Here is a 14,997-nt window from a genome sequence, read left to right as displayed (position 1 = left end):
TTCTTCTCTGGTTGCTGTGGCTAAAACTTCCAGAACAATATTGAATAATAGTGGTGAGAGTGGGCGACCTTGGGTTGTTCCTGGGCTTAGTGGAAATGGTTTCAGTTTTTCACCATTGAGGATGATGTTTGCTGCGGGTTTGTCGAATATGGCCTTTATTATGTTGAAGTAAGTTCCCTCCATGCCTACTTTTTGGAGGTTTTTTATCATAAATGGGTGTTGAATTTTGTCAAAAGCTTTTTCTGCATCTATTGAGATGATCATTTGGTTTTTATTCCTCTTTTTGTTAATATGGTGTATCACATTGATTGATTTGCATATATTGAAGATTCCTTGCATTCCTGGGATAAACCCCACTTGGTCATAGTGTACAATACTTTTAATGCACTGTTGGATTCTGTTTGCTAGTATTTTGTTGAGGATTTCTGCGTGTGTATTCATCAGTGATATTGGCCTGTAGTTTTCTTTCTTTGTGACATCTTTGGTTTTGGCATCAGGGTGATGGTGGCCTCGTAGAATGAGTTTGGGAGTGTACCTCCCTCTGCTATGTTTTGCAAGAGTTTGAGAAGGATAGGTGTTAGCTCTCCTGTAAATGTTTGATAAAATTCGCCTGTGAAGCCATCTGGTCCTGGGCTTTTGTTTTTTGGAAGAGTTTTAATCACAGTCTCAATTTCAGTGCTTGTGATTGGTTTGTTTATATATTCTGTTTCTTTCTGGTTCAGTCTCAGAAGGCTGTGCTTTTCTAAGAATTTATCTGTTTCTTTGTGGTTGTCCATTTTATTGGCATAGAGTTGCTTGTAGTAATCTCTCATGATCCTTTGTATTTCTGCAGTGTCAGTTGTTACTTCTCCTTTTTCGTTTCTAATTCTGTTGATTTGAGTCTTCTCCCTTTTTTCTTGCTGAGTCTGGCTAATGGTTTATCAATTTTGTTTATCTTCTCAAAGAACGAGCTTTTAGTTTTTTTTTTTTTTTTGCGGTATGCGGGCTTCTCACTGTTGTGGCCTCTCCCGTTGCGGCGCACAGGCTCCGGACGCGCAGGCTCAGCGGCCATGGCTCACGGGCCCAGCCGCTCCACGGCATGTGGGATCTTCCCGGACCGGGGCACGAACCCGTGTCCCCTGCATTGGCAGGCGGACTCTCAACCACTGCGCCACCAGGGAAGCCCGAGCTTTTAGTTTTATTGATCTTCGCTATCGTTTCCTTCATTTCTTTTTCATTTATTTCTGATCTGAGCTTTATGATTTCTTTCCTTCTGCTAACTTTGGGGATTTTTGTCCTTCCTTCTCTAATTGCTTTAGGTGTAACGTTTGGTTGTTTTTTTGAGATGTTTCTTGTTTCTTGAGGTAGGATTGTATTGCTATTAACTTCCCTCTTAGAACTGATTTTGCTGCATTCCGTAGGTTTTGGGTTTTCTTGTTTTCATTGTCATTTGTTTCTAGGTATTTTTTGATTTCCTCTTTGATTTCTTCAGTGATCTCTTGGTTATTAAGTAGTGTATTGTTTAGCCTCCATGTGTATGTATTTTTATAGATTTTTTTTCCTGTAATTGATATCTAGTCTCATAGTGTTGTGGTTGGAAAAGATACTTGATACAATTTCAATATTCTTAAATTTACCAAGGCTTGATTTGTGACCCAAGATATGATCTATCCTGGAGAATGTTCCGTGACCCCTTGAGAAGAAAGTTATTCTGTTGTTTTTGGATGGAATGTCCTATAAATATCAATTAAGTCCATCTTGTTTAATGTATCATTTCAAGCTTGTGTTTCCTTATTTATTTTCATTTTGGATGATCTGTCCATTGGTGAAAGTGGGGTGTTAAAGTCCCCTGTTACGATTGTGTTACTGGCGATTTCCCCTTTTATGGCTGTTATCATTTGCCTGATGTATTGTGGTGCTCCTATGTTGGGTGCATAAATGTTTACAATTGTTATATCTTCTTTTTGGATTGATCCCTTGATCATTATTTGTGTCCTTCTTTGTATCTTGTAATAGTCTTTATTTTAAAGTCTATTTTGTCTGATATGAGCATTGGTACTCCAGCTTTCTTTTGATTTCCATTTTCATGTAATACCTTTTTCCATCCCCTCACTTTCAGTCTCTATGTGTCCCTAGGTCTGAAGTGGGTCTCTTGTAGACAGCATATGTACGGGTCTTATTTTTGTATCCATTCGTCCAGTCTGTGTCTTTTGGTTGGAGCATTTAATCCATTTACATTTAAGGTAATTATCGATATGCATGTTCCTATTACCATTTTCTTAATTGTTTTGGGTGTGTTTTTGTAGGTCTTTTCCTTCTCTTGTGTTTCCTGCATAAAGACGTTCCTTTAGCATTTGTTGTAGAGCTGGTTTCATGGTGCTGAATTCTCTTAGCTTTTGCTTGTCTGTAAAGGTTTTAATTTCTCCATCAAATCTGAATGAGATCCTTGCTGGGTAGAGTAATCTTGGTTGTAGGATTTCTCCTTTCACCACTTTAAATATGTCCTGCCACCTCCTTCTGGCTTGCAAGGTTTCTGCTGAAAGATCAGCTGTTAACCTTATGGGGATTCCCTTTTATGTTATTTGTTGTTTTTCCCTTGCTGCTTTTAATATTATTTCTTTGTATTTAATTTTTGATAGTGTGATTAATGTGTGTCTTGGCATGGATTTATCCTGTATGGGACTCTCTGTGCTTCCTGGACTTGATTAACTATTTCCTTTCCCATATTGGGGAAGTTTTCAACTATTATCTCTTCACATATTTTCTCAGTCCCTTTCTTTTTCTCTTCTTCTTCTGGGACCCCTATAATTCGAATGTTGGTGCTTTTAATGTTGTCCCAGAGGTCTCTGAGACTCTCCTCAATTCTTTTCATTTTTTTTTCTTTATTCTGCTCTGCCTTAGTTATTTCCACTATTTTATCTTCCAGGTCACTTATCCGTTCTTCTGCCACAGTTATTCTGCTATTGATTCCTTCTAGAGACTTTTTTATTTCATTTATTGTGTTTTTCATCATTGTTTGTTTGATTTTTAGGTCTCCTAGGTCCTTGTTAAACATTTCTTGTATTTTCTCCATTCAGTATCCAAGATTTTGGACCATCTTTACTATGCTTACTCTGAATTCTTTTTCAGGTAGACTGCCTATTTACTCTTCATTTGTTTGTTCTGGTGGGTTTTTACCTTGCTCCTTCATCTGCTGTGTGTTTCTCTGTTTTCTCATTTTGCTTCATTTACTGTGTTTGGGGTCTCCTTTTTGCAGGCTGCAGGTTCGTAGTTCCTGTTTTTTTTGGTATCTACCCCCAGTGGCTAAGGTTTGTTCAGTGGGTTGTGTAGGCTTCCTGGTGGAGGGGACTAGTGCCTGTGTTCTGGTGGATGAGGCTGGATCTTGTCTTTCTGGTTGGTGGGTCCACGTCCAGTGGTGTGTTTTTGTGTGTCTATGACCTATTATGAGTTTAGGCAGCCTTTCTGCTAGTGGGTGGGGTTGTGTTCCTGTTTTGCTAGTTGTTTGGCATAGGGTGTCCAGCACTGTAGTTTGCTGGTCATTGAGTGGAACTGGGTCTTGGTGTTGAGATGGAGATCTCTGGGAGATTTTTGCCATTTGACATTACGTGGAGCTGGGAGGTTTCTGGTGGACCAACGTCCTGAACTCCGCTCTCCCACCTCAGAGGCACAGGCCTGACACGCAGCTGGAGTACCAAGATTCTGTCATCCACACAGCTCAGAATAAAAGGGAGAAAAATAAATAAATAAAATAAAATAAAGTTGTTAAAGTAAAAAATAATTATTAAAAATAAAAAAATTTTTAAGTAATAAAAAAAAGAAAGAAAGAAGAGAGCAAGGAAACCAAAAAACAGATCCACCAATGATAAGAAGTGCTAAAAACTATACTAAAAAAAAATGGGCAGACAGAATCCTAGGTCAAATGATAAAAACAAAGGTATACAGACAGAATTACACACAGAAGCATACACATACACACTCACAAAAGAGAAAAAAGAAGTGTATATATATATATATCATTGCTCCCAAAGTCCACTGCCTCAATTTGGGATGATTTGTTGTCTGTTCAGGTATTAAGAGATGCAGCGTACATCAAGTTGATTGTGGAGATTTAATCCGCTGCTCCTGAGGCTGCTGGGAGAGATTTCCCTTTCTCTTCTTTGTTCGCTCAGCTCCTGGGGTTCAGCTTTGCATTTGGCCCCTCCTCTGCATCACCTGAGGGCGTCTGTTCTTCGCTCAGACAGGACGGGGTTAAAGGAGCAGCTGATTAGGGGGCTCTGGCTCACTCAGGCTGTGGGGAGTGAAGCGTATGGAATGCGGGGTGAGCCTGCGGCAGCAGAGGCCAGCGTGATGTTGCAGCGGCCTGAGAAATGCCTTGTGTTCTCCCGGGGAAGTTGTCCCTGGATCACGGGGCCCTGGCAGTGGCGGGCTGCACAGGCTCCAGGAGGGGAGGTGTGGATAGTGACCTGTGCTTGCACACAGACTTTTTGGTGGCTTCAGCAGCAGCCTTAGCATTTCATGCCCATCTCTCGTGTCTGCGCTGATAGCTGTGGCTCGCGCTCATCTCTAGAGCTCGTTTAGGCGGTGCTCTGAATCCCCTCCTCACACACCGTGAAACAAAGAGGCAAGAAAAAGTTTGTCTCTTAGGGAGGTCCAGACTTTTTCCCTGACTCCCTCCCAGCTAGCTGTGACACACTAGCCCCCTTCAGGCTGTGTTCATGCAGCCAGCCCCAGTCCTCTCCCTGGGATCTGACCTTCCGAAGCCCCCGAGCCTCAGCTTCCAGCCCCTCCCGCCCCGGCGGGTGAGCACACAAGCCTCTCAGGCTGGTGAGTGCAGGTCAGCCCCGATCCTCTGTGCAGGAATCTCTCTGCTTTGCCCTGTGCACCCCTGTTGCTGCACTCTCCTCCGTGACTCCAAAGCTTCACCCCTCCGCCACCCGCAGTCTCCACCTGCAATGGGGCTTCCTAGTGTGTGGAAACCTTTTCTCCTTCACAGCTCCCTCCTACTGGTGCAGATCCCATCCCTATTCTTTTGTCTCTGTTTTTTCTTTTGCCCTACCCAGGTACGTGGGGAGTTTCTTGCCTTTTGGGAGGTCTGAGGTCTTCTGCCAGCGTTCAGTAGGTGTTCTGTAGGAGTTGTTCCACATGTAGGTGTATTTCTGATGTATTTGTAGGGAGGAAGGTGATCTCCACGTCTTACTCTTTCACCATCTTTAAGGTCTCCCCTCCATTTACTTTTATCCTAGAGTTAGCATAGTCATCTCAAGAGAAGAAGCAGGTATTGTGTAGCTTAATATTACTCCCCCTCCAGCCTCTTAAATTCTTTTTAGGATTTGATTTGATAAAATTAAGACTATTTGTTATAAGCACTATGCTTCATGGAGAATATCTTAGAGTGGTAAAAGATGGTTCTATAATATAATTAGATATATTAATCTGAATTATATAACACAAATCTTTGTCAGAAAATTGAACGTTATTTTTTAAATTTTAGGATGGAACTTAGATGTGTCATAGCTGTCATACGTCATGGGGACCGAACACCAAAACAAAAAATGAAAATGGAAGTGAGGCATCAAAAGTATGTTTAAAGGGGAATAATTTAACTCCTAGGAGATAATTTAAGATTTCTGATAGGTGCTTAGTTATTTTGATTAATACTTCATATAGAAAAACTGTTTACCACTACTTCTTGGCCATTAATATTTAAACCACTGGAAAGAATAAAATCCAACAAAATCCATTTTAAATTGTATATTTTAGCATCTGAAAATTACTGTAGCAATATCCATATATGGTCATCATCCTGACCTAGCTTTTATTTATTGTTGTAAATATTCAGTCTTCTGTTATTATTCTCTTACATTGCTTTCTGAGAATCATTAACTTCTCAACCTTCTAGATGAAAATTAGTAGAATGAAAGTTTGTTGCTTCTATTCAGTGAATCTAGTGATTATTAGTTTGATATGATTTAAGAAAATACTAAGTTTTATCAATCAAAGTAGAGGAGCGACATCGTATAGTGAAAGAGGGCACACAGTGTTTGAAGTCCATAGACCCCAAGTCCCATATCTATTATTAATTATTGTTTTAGTCCCATATCTATCATTTATTGTAATTATTTGTGTTAGTTTATAGAGGTAATATTGTTGCAAATGCCTAACAGTGCTCTGTCTTTCTTATAAGATTCTTTGATCTTTTTGAAAAGTGTGATGGATATAAATCTGGGAAATTAAAGCTCAAAAAACCAAAACAATTACAGGTAAGTGCATCTGATTTCTTGTTGGGTTTTAAATTGCTAATCGCAAAGTTACATAAAAATTCAATTCTTTATTTATTTTACAGGAAGTGCTGGATATTGCACGACAACTTCTTATAGAGTTGGGACAAAATAATGATTCTGAAATTGAAGAAAACAAGTCAAAACTTGAACAACTTAAGACCGTGTTAGAGATGTAAGTATCTTTTTTGAAACCCATAATTTTGGTAACTACTTATAGTGCTTTTTTTTTTTAATATGTGTGGCTTTTCATGTTAATTTCCTTCACAGTTTTATCTTCTTTCTCTTTATCACTGTAGCTGAGGAGAAATTAGTGGAAATCTAACAAGAACTTTATTTTCACCAGTGAGAAAAGAGATTGTTGTATTGAAGGTTCTATTTTAGTTTTAATTTTGATGAGAAGATCAAAAGAGGGCATCACATTTAGATCTTGTATGAAGTACTACTTAGGATGAAGGCCACATTGCTAAGTTAACCACAGATTCAGTGCTGTTTAAGTGAAAAATAATTTTGAACTATGTTTTAATCAAGTGAAATTGGTACCACCAATATTCCTCTTATAAACTTTATTTCTTTGACCACTTAAAATCGTTTTTTCTTTTATTTTTTTAAAGACACATACATTTATGTTTTTGTATGTTTATATACTTTGGCATCTATTCAAAATTCTCCAGCTTTTATAGAGAAACTTTATTGTATTTTTATTTTTAATGTGGTTAGAATAATTACCTAGGATACAGATTTTGCGCTAGGATATTTTGAAGAATTCAGCAAGGTAATTACAAATAGGAAGCATTAATATGTAAGATTTAGTTTTTGTCCAGGTGGATTTTAGTTTTTCTTTAGGAGGTTGCATCGCATGCTTATTGAATATTGTCTGTTCTGTTTGCCATTTTATTTTTCAGGTATGGCCATTTTTCTGGAATAAATCGTAAGGTCCAATTAACCTATCTCCCTCATGGTTGTCCTAAGACATCTAGTGAAGAAGAAGGTATGTCACTATTAATGCCCATTGTGTTTTATTTATATGTAGGGACTTACTACTCGTTGTTGATTACCTTTGTAATCTTCTGTCTAATAGTTTAGGGGTTAGCATGCTGAATAGAGGAAAAATAACATGGAGTTGTGTTAACTATGCCTTCTATCCTTTAAATAAAAGATGTTTTACGTTTTATCCTTTAGGTAAAGGATACCTTTTATTATTTTGAAAACTGTCTAGGACTTCTCTCTTACTCTTCTGAAAGCTTATTTATTTATAACTAAATGTTACTTAATGGGTCCCTATCCCATACAGGGTATACAGGAAGAAAACTTAAGAAATATGAAAAGACTGTTTAAAAAAATACGTAATCACCATGTTTCTAAAATAGATATTTTTCTCTGCCAATAAATCAGAATAAGCATTTAAAATTAGTCTCCTAAGAGCAGTGAGCACAAAAGTTCATTTACTTTTCAAAAGAAAAATGGGCAGGGATTGGGAAGCCATTTTACGGAGAAGTGGAGATGCCCAATACAATAATGATAATAGTAATAATCAGTCTTGCCTATCACACTGGCAAAGTGTTTTCTTATTTTCTTCTTTTTCAAATGATAATAAAGAATGCTGATGAGAGTACAATGTGACGAGATTTCAGTTTACTGGTAGGATTGTAAATTGACATAACTCTTTTTTTTTTTTTTACTTTGTTTTATTTATTTTACTTTTGGCTGCATTGGGTCTTTGTTGCTGTACGTGGGCTTTCTCTAAATGTAGCAAGTGCGGGCTACTTTTCGTTGTTGTGCGCCGGCTTCTTATTGCAGTGGCTTCTTTTGTTGTGGAGCACGGGCTCTAGGTGTGCGGGCTTCAGTAATTGTGGCTCGTGGGCTCAGTAGTTGTGGCTCGTGGGCTCTAGAGCTCAGGCTCTGTAGTTGTGGCGCACGGGCTTGGTTGCCCTGTGGCATGTGGGATCTTCCCAGACCAGGACTCCAACCCGTGTCCTCTGCATTGGCAGGCAGATTCTTAACCACTGTGCCACCAGGGAAGCTTTGACATAATTTTTTGAAAAGTAATTTGGCAATATATATCAACATTTCAGGGGACTTCCCTGGCAGTCCAGTGGTTAAGCCTCCACTCTTCCACTGCAGGGGATACGGTTTCGAGCCCTGGTCGGGGAACTAAGATCCAGCATGTTACACAGTGCAGCTGGGGGGGAAAAAAAAACACTTCAGAAATTTTTCATATGCTTTGACCTTAATTCTACTTATAAGAATCTATCTCAAGGGGGTAATCAGATATTGAGGGAAAGATTGTTCTATAGGGATATTCACAGTGGCATTATTTATAGTAGCAAAAATTGAAGTAATGATTATTTTAAATGCAAACAAATTTGATTATGTTGATCTTTATATATTCTAAAATTTGATATATTGCTCTTGTCACACCTTGTGATTAATAGCAACACAGATTAATTTTCTATATTTTGATGTTTATATCAAAAAAAATCCATAAACAACTATAATTAACAAGTCAATTAATTACCTTTCTATAAATGTTGGCTTGCATGATAAAGCACATACAGCTACTAACTAGCCCCAGGGGAAAGGGTGATTTTCTATCACTTTTAATGAATCATCAAATTCTTTAGTGCTTATAGTGCTAACTTTTAAATGACCTTTGTTTCTGTAATCCAGCACAGATCTTAGGACGTGATAAAGAGCAAGTCAAAATTAAATATAGAAACTCAGACCTCCCCTATATCTGAGAATATACTTTGGTCTGGAACACACAGATTCTACAACTCCAAATTTAAAAAGCTGTTCTTGGCTATATTTTATTGTATATCTCACCCATAAGTTTAAATTATAATAAATATTAAGCTCTGTCATCTCACATCTTGCAAGTTATGCAAATCACTGATTACTAATCATAAAAATGTGTATATCTTCTTCACTTCAGATAACATTAACTTGTATGTGACAGCACTGCAGGAGGCTCTTAATATAAAGCCAAGATCTGAATCCTGTCATCAAGGAGCTCTTAATCTAGTATATGTAGTACAACTAAATACATTGGGCAAATACCATTGCTCTCATACCACTGAGAGCAGGGAAGGGAGAAATTTCCTTTTAGAGAATTGGGAAAGAGCCTTCTTTCTAGAGTGTGGGAGAGATTTTGAAATTTTAGTAAGATTTTAACAGGTGGAGCAAGGGGTATTCCTAGCAGAAGCAACAGCCTACAAGAAAGGTATATTTAGGGAACAAAATAATTTACATAAGGGCCATATTCCACTGCAGAAGAGACACAAAGAAAAAATTAATCTTGAAATATGTCTGTTTAGAAGAAAAAACCTTGACATTTGCTTTATTCATTCACATGTATCTTAGACAGCCGAAGAGAAGAGCCATCCTTACTTCTGGTTCTAAAATGGGGAGGAGAACTAACCCCTGCAGGCAGGGTCCAGGCTGAAGAACTTGGAAGAGCTTTCAGGTGTATGTACCCTGGAGGTCAAGGTAAATCTTAGAGTTTCTTTAATTCAGTTAAATTCATACAGGCTGGGTCCAGGCTGAAGAACTTGGAAGAGCTTTGAGGTATATGTATCCTGGAGGTCAAGGTAAATATTGGAGTTTCTTTAATTCAGTTAAATTCATACATCGTATTTTCAAATCCTAATTTTGATATGTTATTAAATATTTATAGAAATACAGTGAGGTAAAAATATAGCTTAAGTGATTTGAGGATTTATTTTCAGGAGATTATGCAGGATTTCCTGGTTGTGGTTTACTTAGATTACATAGTACCTACCGACATGACCTTAAAATATACGCCTCTGATGAAGGACGAGTCCAGATGACTGCAGCTGCTTTTGCAAAGGTATAAATAAATGTTTTTTAGAATTATTAGAATTTTCATCTAATATAGCATTTTAAAAGATTTTTACTAAGGTATTTTAATATTCTAAATTTGAAACTTCTAACTAAAGCCCTGAAATGGCAATGACAAGTTGCATTATTAATAAAGTTTATTGTAAATAGTAAGCTTATACCTTGTGAAATTCAGCATGTAACAAGATAATTATTAAGATACCTTCTATTTTGCATACTAATTCTTAATCTGTTTTGGCTTTATTTTATGTATTTAGGGGCTATTAGCTCTAGAAGGAGAACTTACACCCATTCTTGTTCAGATGGTGAAAAGTGCAAACATGAATGGCCTTTTGGATAGTGATAGTGACTCTTTGAGCAGTTGTCAGCAACGTGTGAAAGCAAGACTTCATGAAATACTTCAGAAAGACAGAGATTTTACTGCTGAAGATTATGAAAAGGTGGGTCTTACCAAACTCTTGCATTGTCAAATATTACATGCACATACACATAGAAAAGTGCATAAAATGTAAACTTAGAGCTTATCATATTATAAAGCAAAGAGTTATATAATCAGTACAGAGATACAGAACGTTGGAACAACTCTAGCCTCTTTGTGTCCCTTCCCAGTTGCAGCCCCTTCCCTATCTGCTAGAAATAATCACTATCCTAACTTTTTATAGTCTTATACCCAGAGTGCTTATTTGGCTAAGTATGTATCTGTAGCTACCATAGTCTCAGTTTGGGGTATTTTTTAAGCTTCATGTAATAGAATGTTTTCTTTTATGTCTGGCTTCTTTTTCTCAGTATTATGTTTGTGAAATTCATCCATGGTTTTGAGAATTTTCAGAATTTTCATTTCTATGTAGTATTGTTTTCAGAGGTTGGCAAACTTTTTCTGTAAAAGACCAGATAGTAAACATTTCAGGCTTTGTAGATCACATATAGTTCCTTGTTGCATATGCTTTTCTTTTTTAAACCACCTTTTAAAAATGTAAAAACCATTTATTAGCTCACAGGCTATCACAGGTCATGTTTGGCCTAGTTTGTTGATCCATATTCTATTTTATGAGTATATGCCAATTTATATATGCTTTCTAATATTGTTATAGTTTGGGGCTGTTATGCTAATACTGCCGTGAATATCCATATATGCCTCCTAGTGCATATGAGCATATGTTTCTCTTTGGTGTATTCTAGGAGTGGAAGTGTTGTGCCCCACAGTGTGCTAATATTTCAATATTAGTAGATGTCAAACTGTTTTCCAAAGTCATTGAAGCAATTTATACTCCCACCAGAAGTCCATGGAAATTGTTATTGCTCTACATAGTCTCTATTCTTGGTATTTTCAGACCATTCAATTTTGCCTATTCTGAAGGTGGATGTATAGTAGTACCTCACTGTGGTTTTAATATTTGTTGACCATTTAGGTATCTTCTTTCATAAGGCCTGCTCTTCAAGTCTTGTCCTTTTTTTCTACTAGTTGCCTGTGTTTTTCTTATTGAATAGTAGAATTTCTTTGTATATTTTGGATATGAGCTCTTTGTTATGTGTTCTAAATACTGCCATCTACTCTGAGCCTTAATGATTTCCTTTGATAAGCAGAAATTCTTATTTTCCATGAATTTCTTTTTTTTTTCCCATGTATTTCAAGGTCAATTTTTTCCTTTACGTTCAGTGCATTTTAATGCATTCTTTATAATACCTTTTTCTTTTTTTTAATTTATCATAGGTTCAACAATTAAACCTATATTTTATTCTTATATATATATATTTTTTTACATCTTTATTGGAGTATAATTGCTTTACAATGGTGTGTTAGTTTCTGCTTTATAACAAAGTGAATCAGTTATACATATACATATGTTCCCATATCTCTTCCCTCTTGCATCTCCCTCCCTCCCACCCTCCCTATCCCACCCCTCCAGGCGGTCACAAAGCACCGAGCTGATCTCCCTGTGCTATGCGGCTGCTTCCCACTAGCTATCTACCTTATGTTTGGTAGTGTATATATGTCCATGCCTCTCTCTCGCTTTGTCACAGCTTACCCTTCCCCCTCCCCATATCTTCAAGTCCATTCTCTAGTAGGTCTGTGTCTTTATTCCTGTCTTACCCCTAGGTTCTTCATGACATTTTTATTTTTCTTAAATTCCATATATGTGTGTTAGCATACGGTATAATACCTTTTTCTAATGTGGGGTCATAAGGTATTCCCATATACGATCTTCTATATACTTTACTGTTTTTCCCTGCACATTTATCTACAATCTAGCTAAAATTGACTTTTGTGTGTGCTATTAGATAAGGATGTCAAAATTGATGTTTTCCCCCCAACCATATGTACATCCAGGTGTCTCAACACCACATACTGAAAAGACCATCCTTTCCCCACTACTCTGTAGTGCCAGCTTTATCATATGTGTGTTCTCTGTTTCTAGAACGTATTCTTTTGTTGACTCTTGGGCCATTGAATAAGATCTCCCAAATCCTACATGGGTCCTTCTTCAAGTTCTTCTTGGCTTTTCTTGTATTTCCATATAAATTTTAAAATAACCTGGCCTAAAATCCTGTTGGAATATTGATTTAGATTGCATTAGATCTATAGTTTGTGAAAACTTACATCTTTAAAAAAAAATTTTGTGTACTTGTAAACGCTCCCTCTAAAAAGGTTACTATCTGTTGCTGCTATGTACAAATAGTTTTTTTAATATTGACTTTATATGTGTCAACTTTATTGAACTTATTTATTAACTTAGTAATTTATCTGTAGATTAAAAAAAATCTTTTCAAAGCATATCCCCAGGGTTTTGTCTTCCTTTCCAGTTTTTATGTTTTTAATTCTTTTTATTGCTTTACTTTAATAGGTAGTACCATCAAAGTGATAGTAAATAGAAGTGGCTTTTCTGTTTTTGTTTATATTCTCAAAGCGAAATCTTTTTAACACTGTCCATTAAGTATGGCCTCTGTAGATTTTTTTAAAGCTACTCTTTTTCAAAATAAGGAAAATCCATTCTACTCCTGTTTTCTTAAGAGGTTTTATCATGACAAGTTTTTAAATTTTATATTTTCTTGTCTGTTAAACATCATATGATTTGGGGGAGAGGCTACCGTGGTTCCTAGAATAAGCTCATTTAAAAAAAATATATATCACTGGTTTGGGTTTACTAATATTTTTGGTTAGGAGTTTTACATCTGTGTTCATGAGTCATACTGACCTTTACTTTTTTATTCTTGTTGTCTTTGTCTGCTTTCAATATCAAGATTATGCTGTTCTCATAAAATTAATTAGAGAGTCCTGTTTGGGGGGAATAATTCATGTATATATGTTTCAGTAAATGTTTGGTAAAATTTACTGGTAAATCCCATGGGCATTTTCTTTATGGGAAAGCTTGTAATTGTGGTTTCCAGAGTAATTTAGTAGTTTGCATTTATTATGTCTTGTGTCTGTATTAAGTTACATTCTTCTAGAAATTTGTGTATACACTCCTCTTAAGTTGTTTATAATGTCTGCAAGATCAGTAGAGATATTCCTTTTTGTTTCGTAACATTGTACAGTCTTCCCCCCTTTTTTTCCTTGATCAGTTTTGCCATAGTTGATCAGCTTTATTAGTCCTTTAAAAGAACTGTCTTTCAGATTTGTTGGTTCACTAAATTATGCACTTGTTTTCTATTTTATTAATTTTTATTGTTTAATATTTTATTCCTTCTACTTCTGTAGTTTTATTTTGCTCTTTTTCTAATTGTTAAAAACTGATGTCACTAGATGGATGCTTATTAACTCATGAATGTTCAATCTTTTGTAAAATACACACTCTAGGCCATAAATTTCCCTTTATGCACTGTTTTGACTGTATTCATAAATTGAGGTTTATGCCATCTGGGACATTTTCTAATTTCCTTAGTGATTTCTTTGATCATATGTTATTTAGAAGTGTACTTTTAAAATTTTCAAACCTATGCATTTTTAAGTTATATTTTTGTTATTTCTAACTTTATATCATTTTGGTAAAAACAAAAATTCTTGCTGATTTTTTTTTGGTCTGTTTTTTCTTTCTTTACTGTTGTGTGTTAAAATTTCCCACTATAATTGTGGATTTTTCTTGTCTTTGTAATCTCTTAAGCCTTGCTTTACATGTTTTGATGTTATGCTATTAAATGCATACAAATTAAGAATTGGTATATTTCAATCAGTATTTTTGCCTCAAAATTTACTTTGAGATTAATATAGCTAAAACAGTTGTTTTTTCTTTTACTTGGTGTTTGTACAGTATCTTTTTTATCTTTTAACTTTCAGTCTTTCTGAAACTATACTTTTAGATGTATCTCTTAAAATCTGCATATAGATTTTTAAAAAATTTGTCATGAAAATCTTTGTTTAGGACAATTATTTCATTTATATTATAATATTATCGTATTATTGTATATGAATCTATTATCCTTTTAAGTGCTTTATATTTATACTGCCTATTTTTATTTTTCTCTCCTTTCTTGCTTCATTGGAATTGGTACTTTTTATTTATTTATTTCCCTGGTAGTTTGAAAATTATATTTGATTTTACTATTTGTTTTGTCACTACCCAAGAGATAACAATAGGCTTCTATGACATCTGCAAATTGAATGTTTACATCATGCTTTTATCCTCTTCCTGGACAAAGCAAGGACTCTAGAACTAAAGTGTTTTTCAAACTTACTTGACTAAGAATCATCTGGGGTCTTGTTAAAAATGCAGACTCCAGTTTATCCCTTTTTTGAACCCTAAATGTAGAGTTTACCAGAGTTTCACCTTTGAAAATCCTGGACTTCACTTTTTTTGTTCTGTTAACATAAAATGATATTAAAGCTCTATTCTTCTTCTCTGCTGTCTATTCAGAATCAACAGATGTCTCCAATGCAAAAACA

The 14,997-nt window shown here is 35.9% G+C and overlaps 1 protein-coding gene across 16 annotated transcripts in view; it reads left to right on the top strand.

The window, feature by feature from the left end:
* Positions 1–14,997, top strand: part of PPIP5K2 (diphosphoinositol pentakisphosphate kinase 2) — a 75,588-nt gene that overhangs the window by 24,930 nt on the left and 35,661 nt on the right. For 12 of the 16 annotated variants that reach the window (XM_082836212.1, XM_082836214.1, XM_082836209.1 and 9 more), the window contains 7 exons: positions 5,471–5,557; positions 6,164–6,239; positions 6,323–6,432; positions 7,163–7,248; positions 9,621–9,746; positions 9,986–10,107; positions 10,376–10,558. In XM_082836212.1, coding sequence (XP_082692338.1) covers positions 5,471–5,557; positions 6,164–6,239; positions 6,323–6,432; positions 7,163–7,248; positions 9,621–9,746; positions 9,986–10,107; positions 10,376–10,558 — 790 coding nt within the window. The remainder of the gene's footprint in view (positions 1–5,470; positions 5,558–6,163; positions 6,240–6,322; positions 6,433–7,162; positions 7,249–9,620; positions 9,747–9,985; positions 10,108–10,375; positions 10,559–14,997) is intronic. The other 4 variants (XM_082836210.1, XM_082836219.1, XM_082836206.1 and 1 more) reach the window with 1 other exon arrangement.

The sequence above is a fragment of the Leucopleurus acutus genome, assembly GCF_964270905.1.
Source record: "Leucopleurus acutus genome assembly, chromosome: 3".
Lineage (NCBI taxonomy): Eukaryota > Metazoa > Chordata > Mammalia > Artiodactyla > Delphinidae > Leucopleurus > Leucopleurus acutus.
This window is presented reverse-complemented; position numbering and strand designations above follow the sequence as displayed.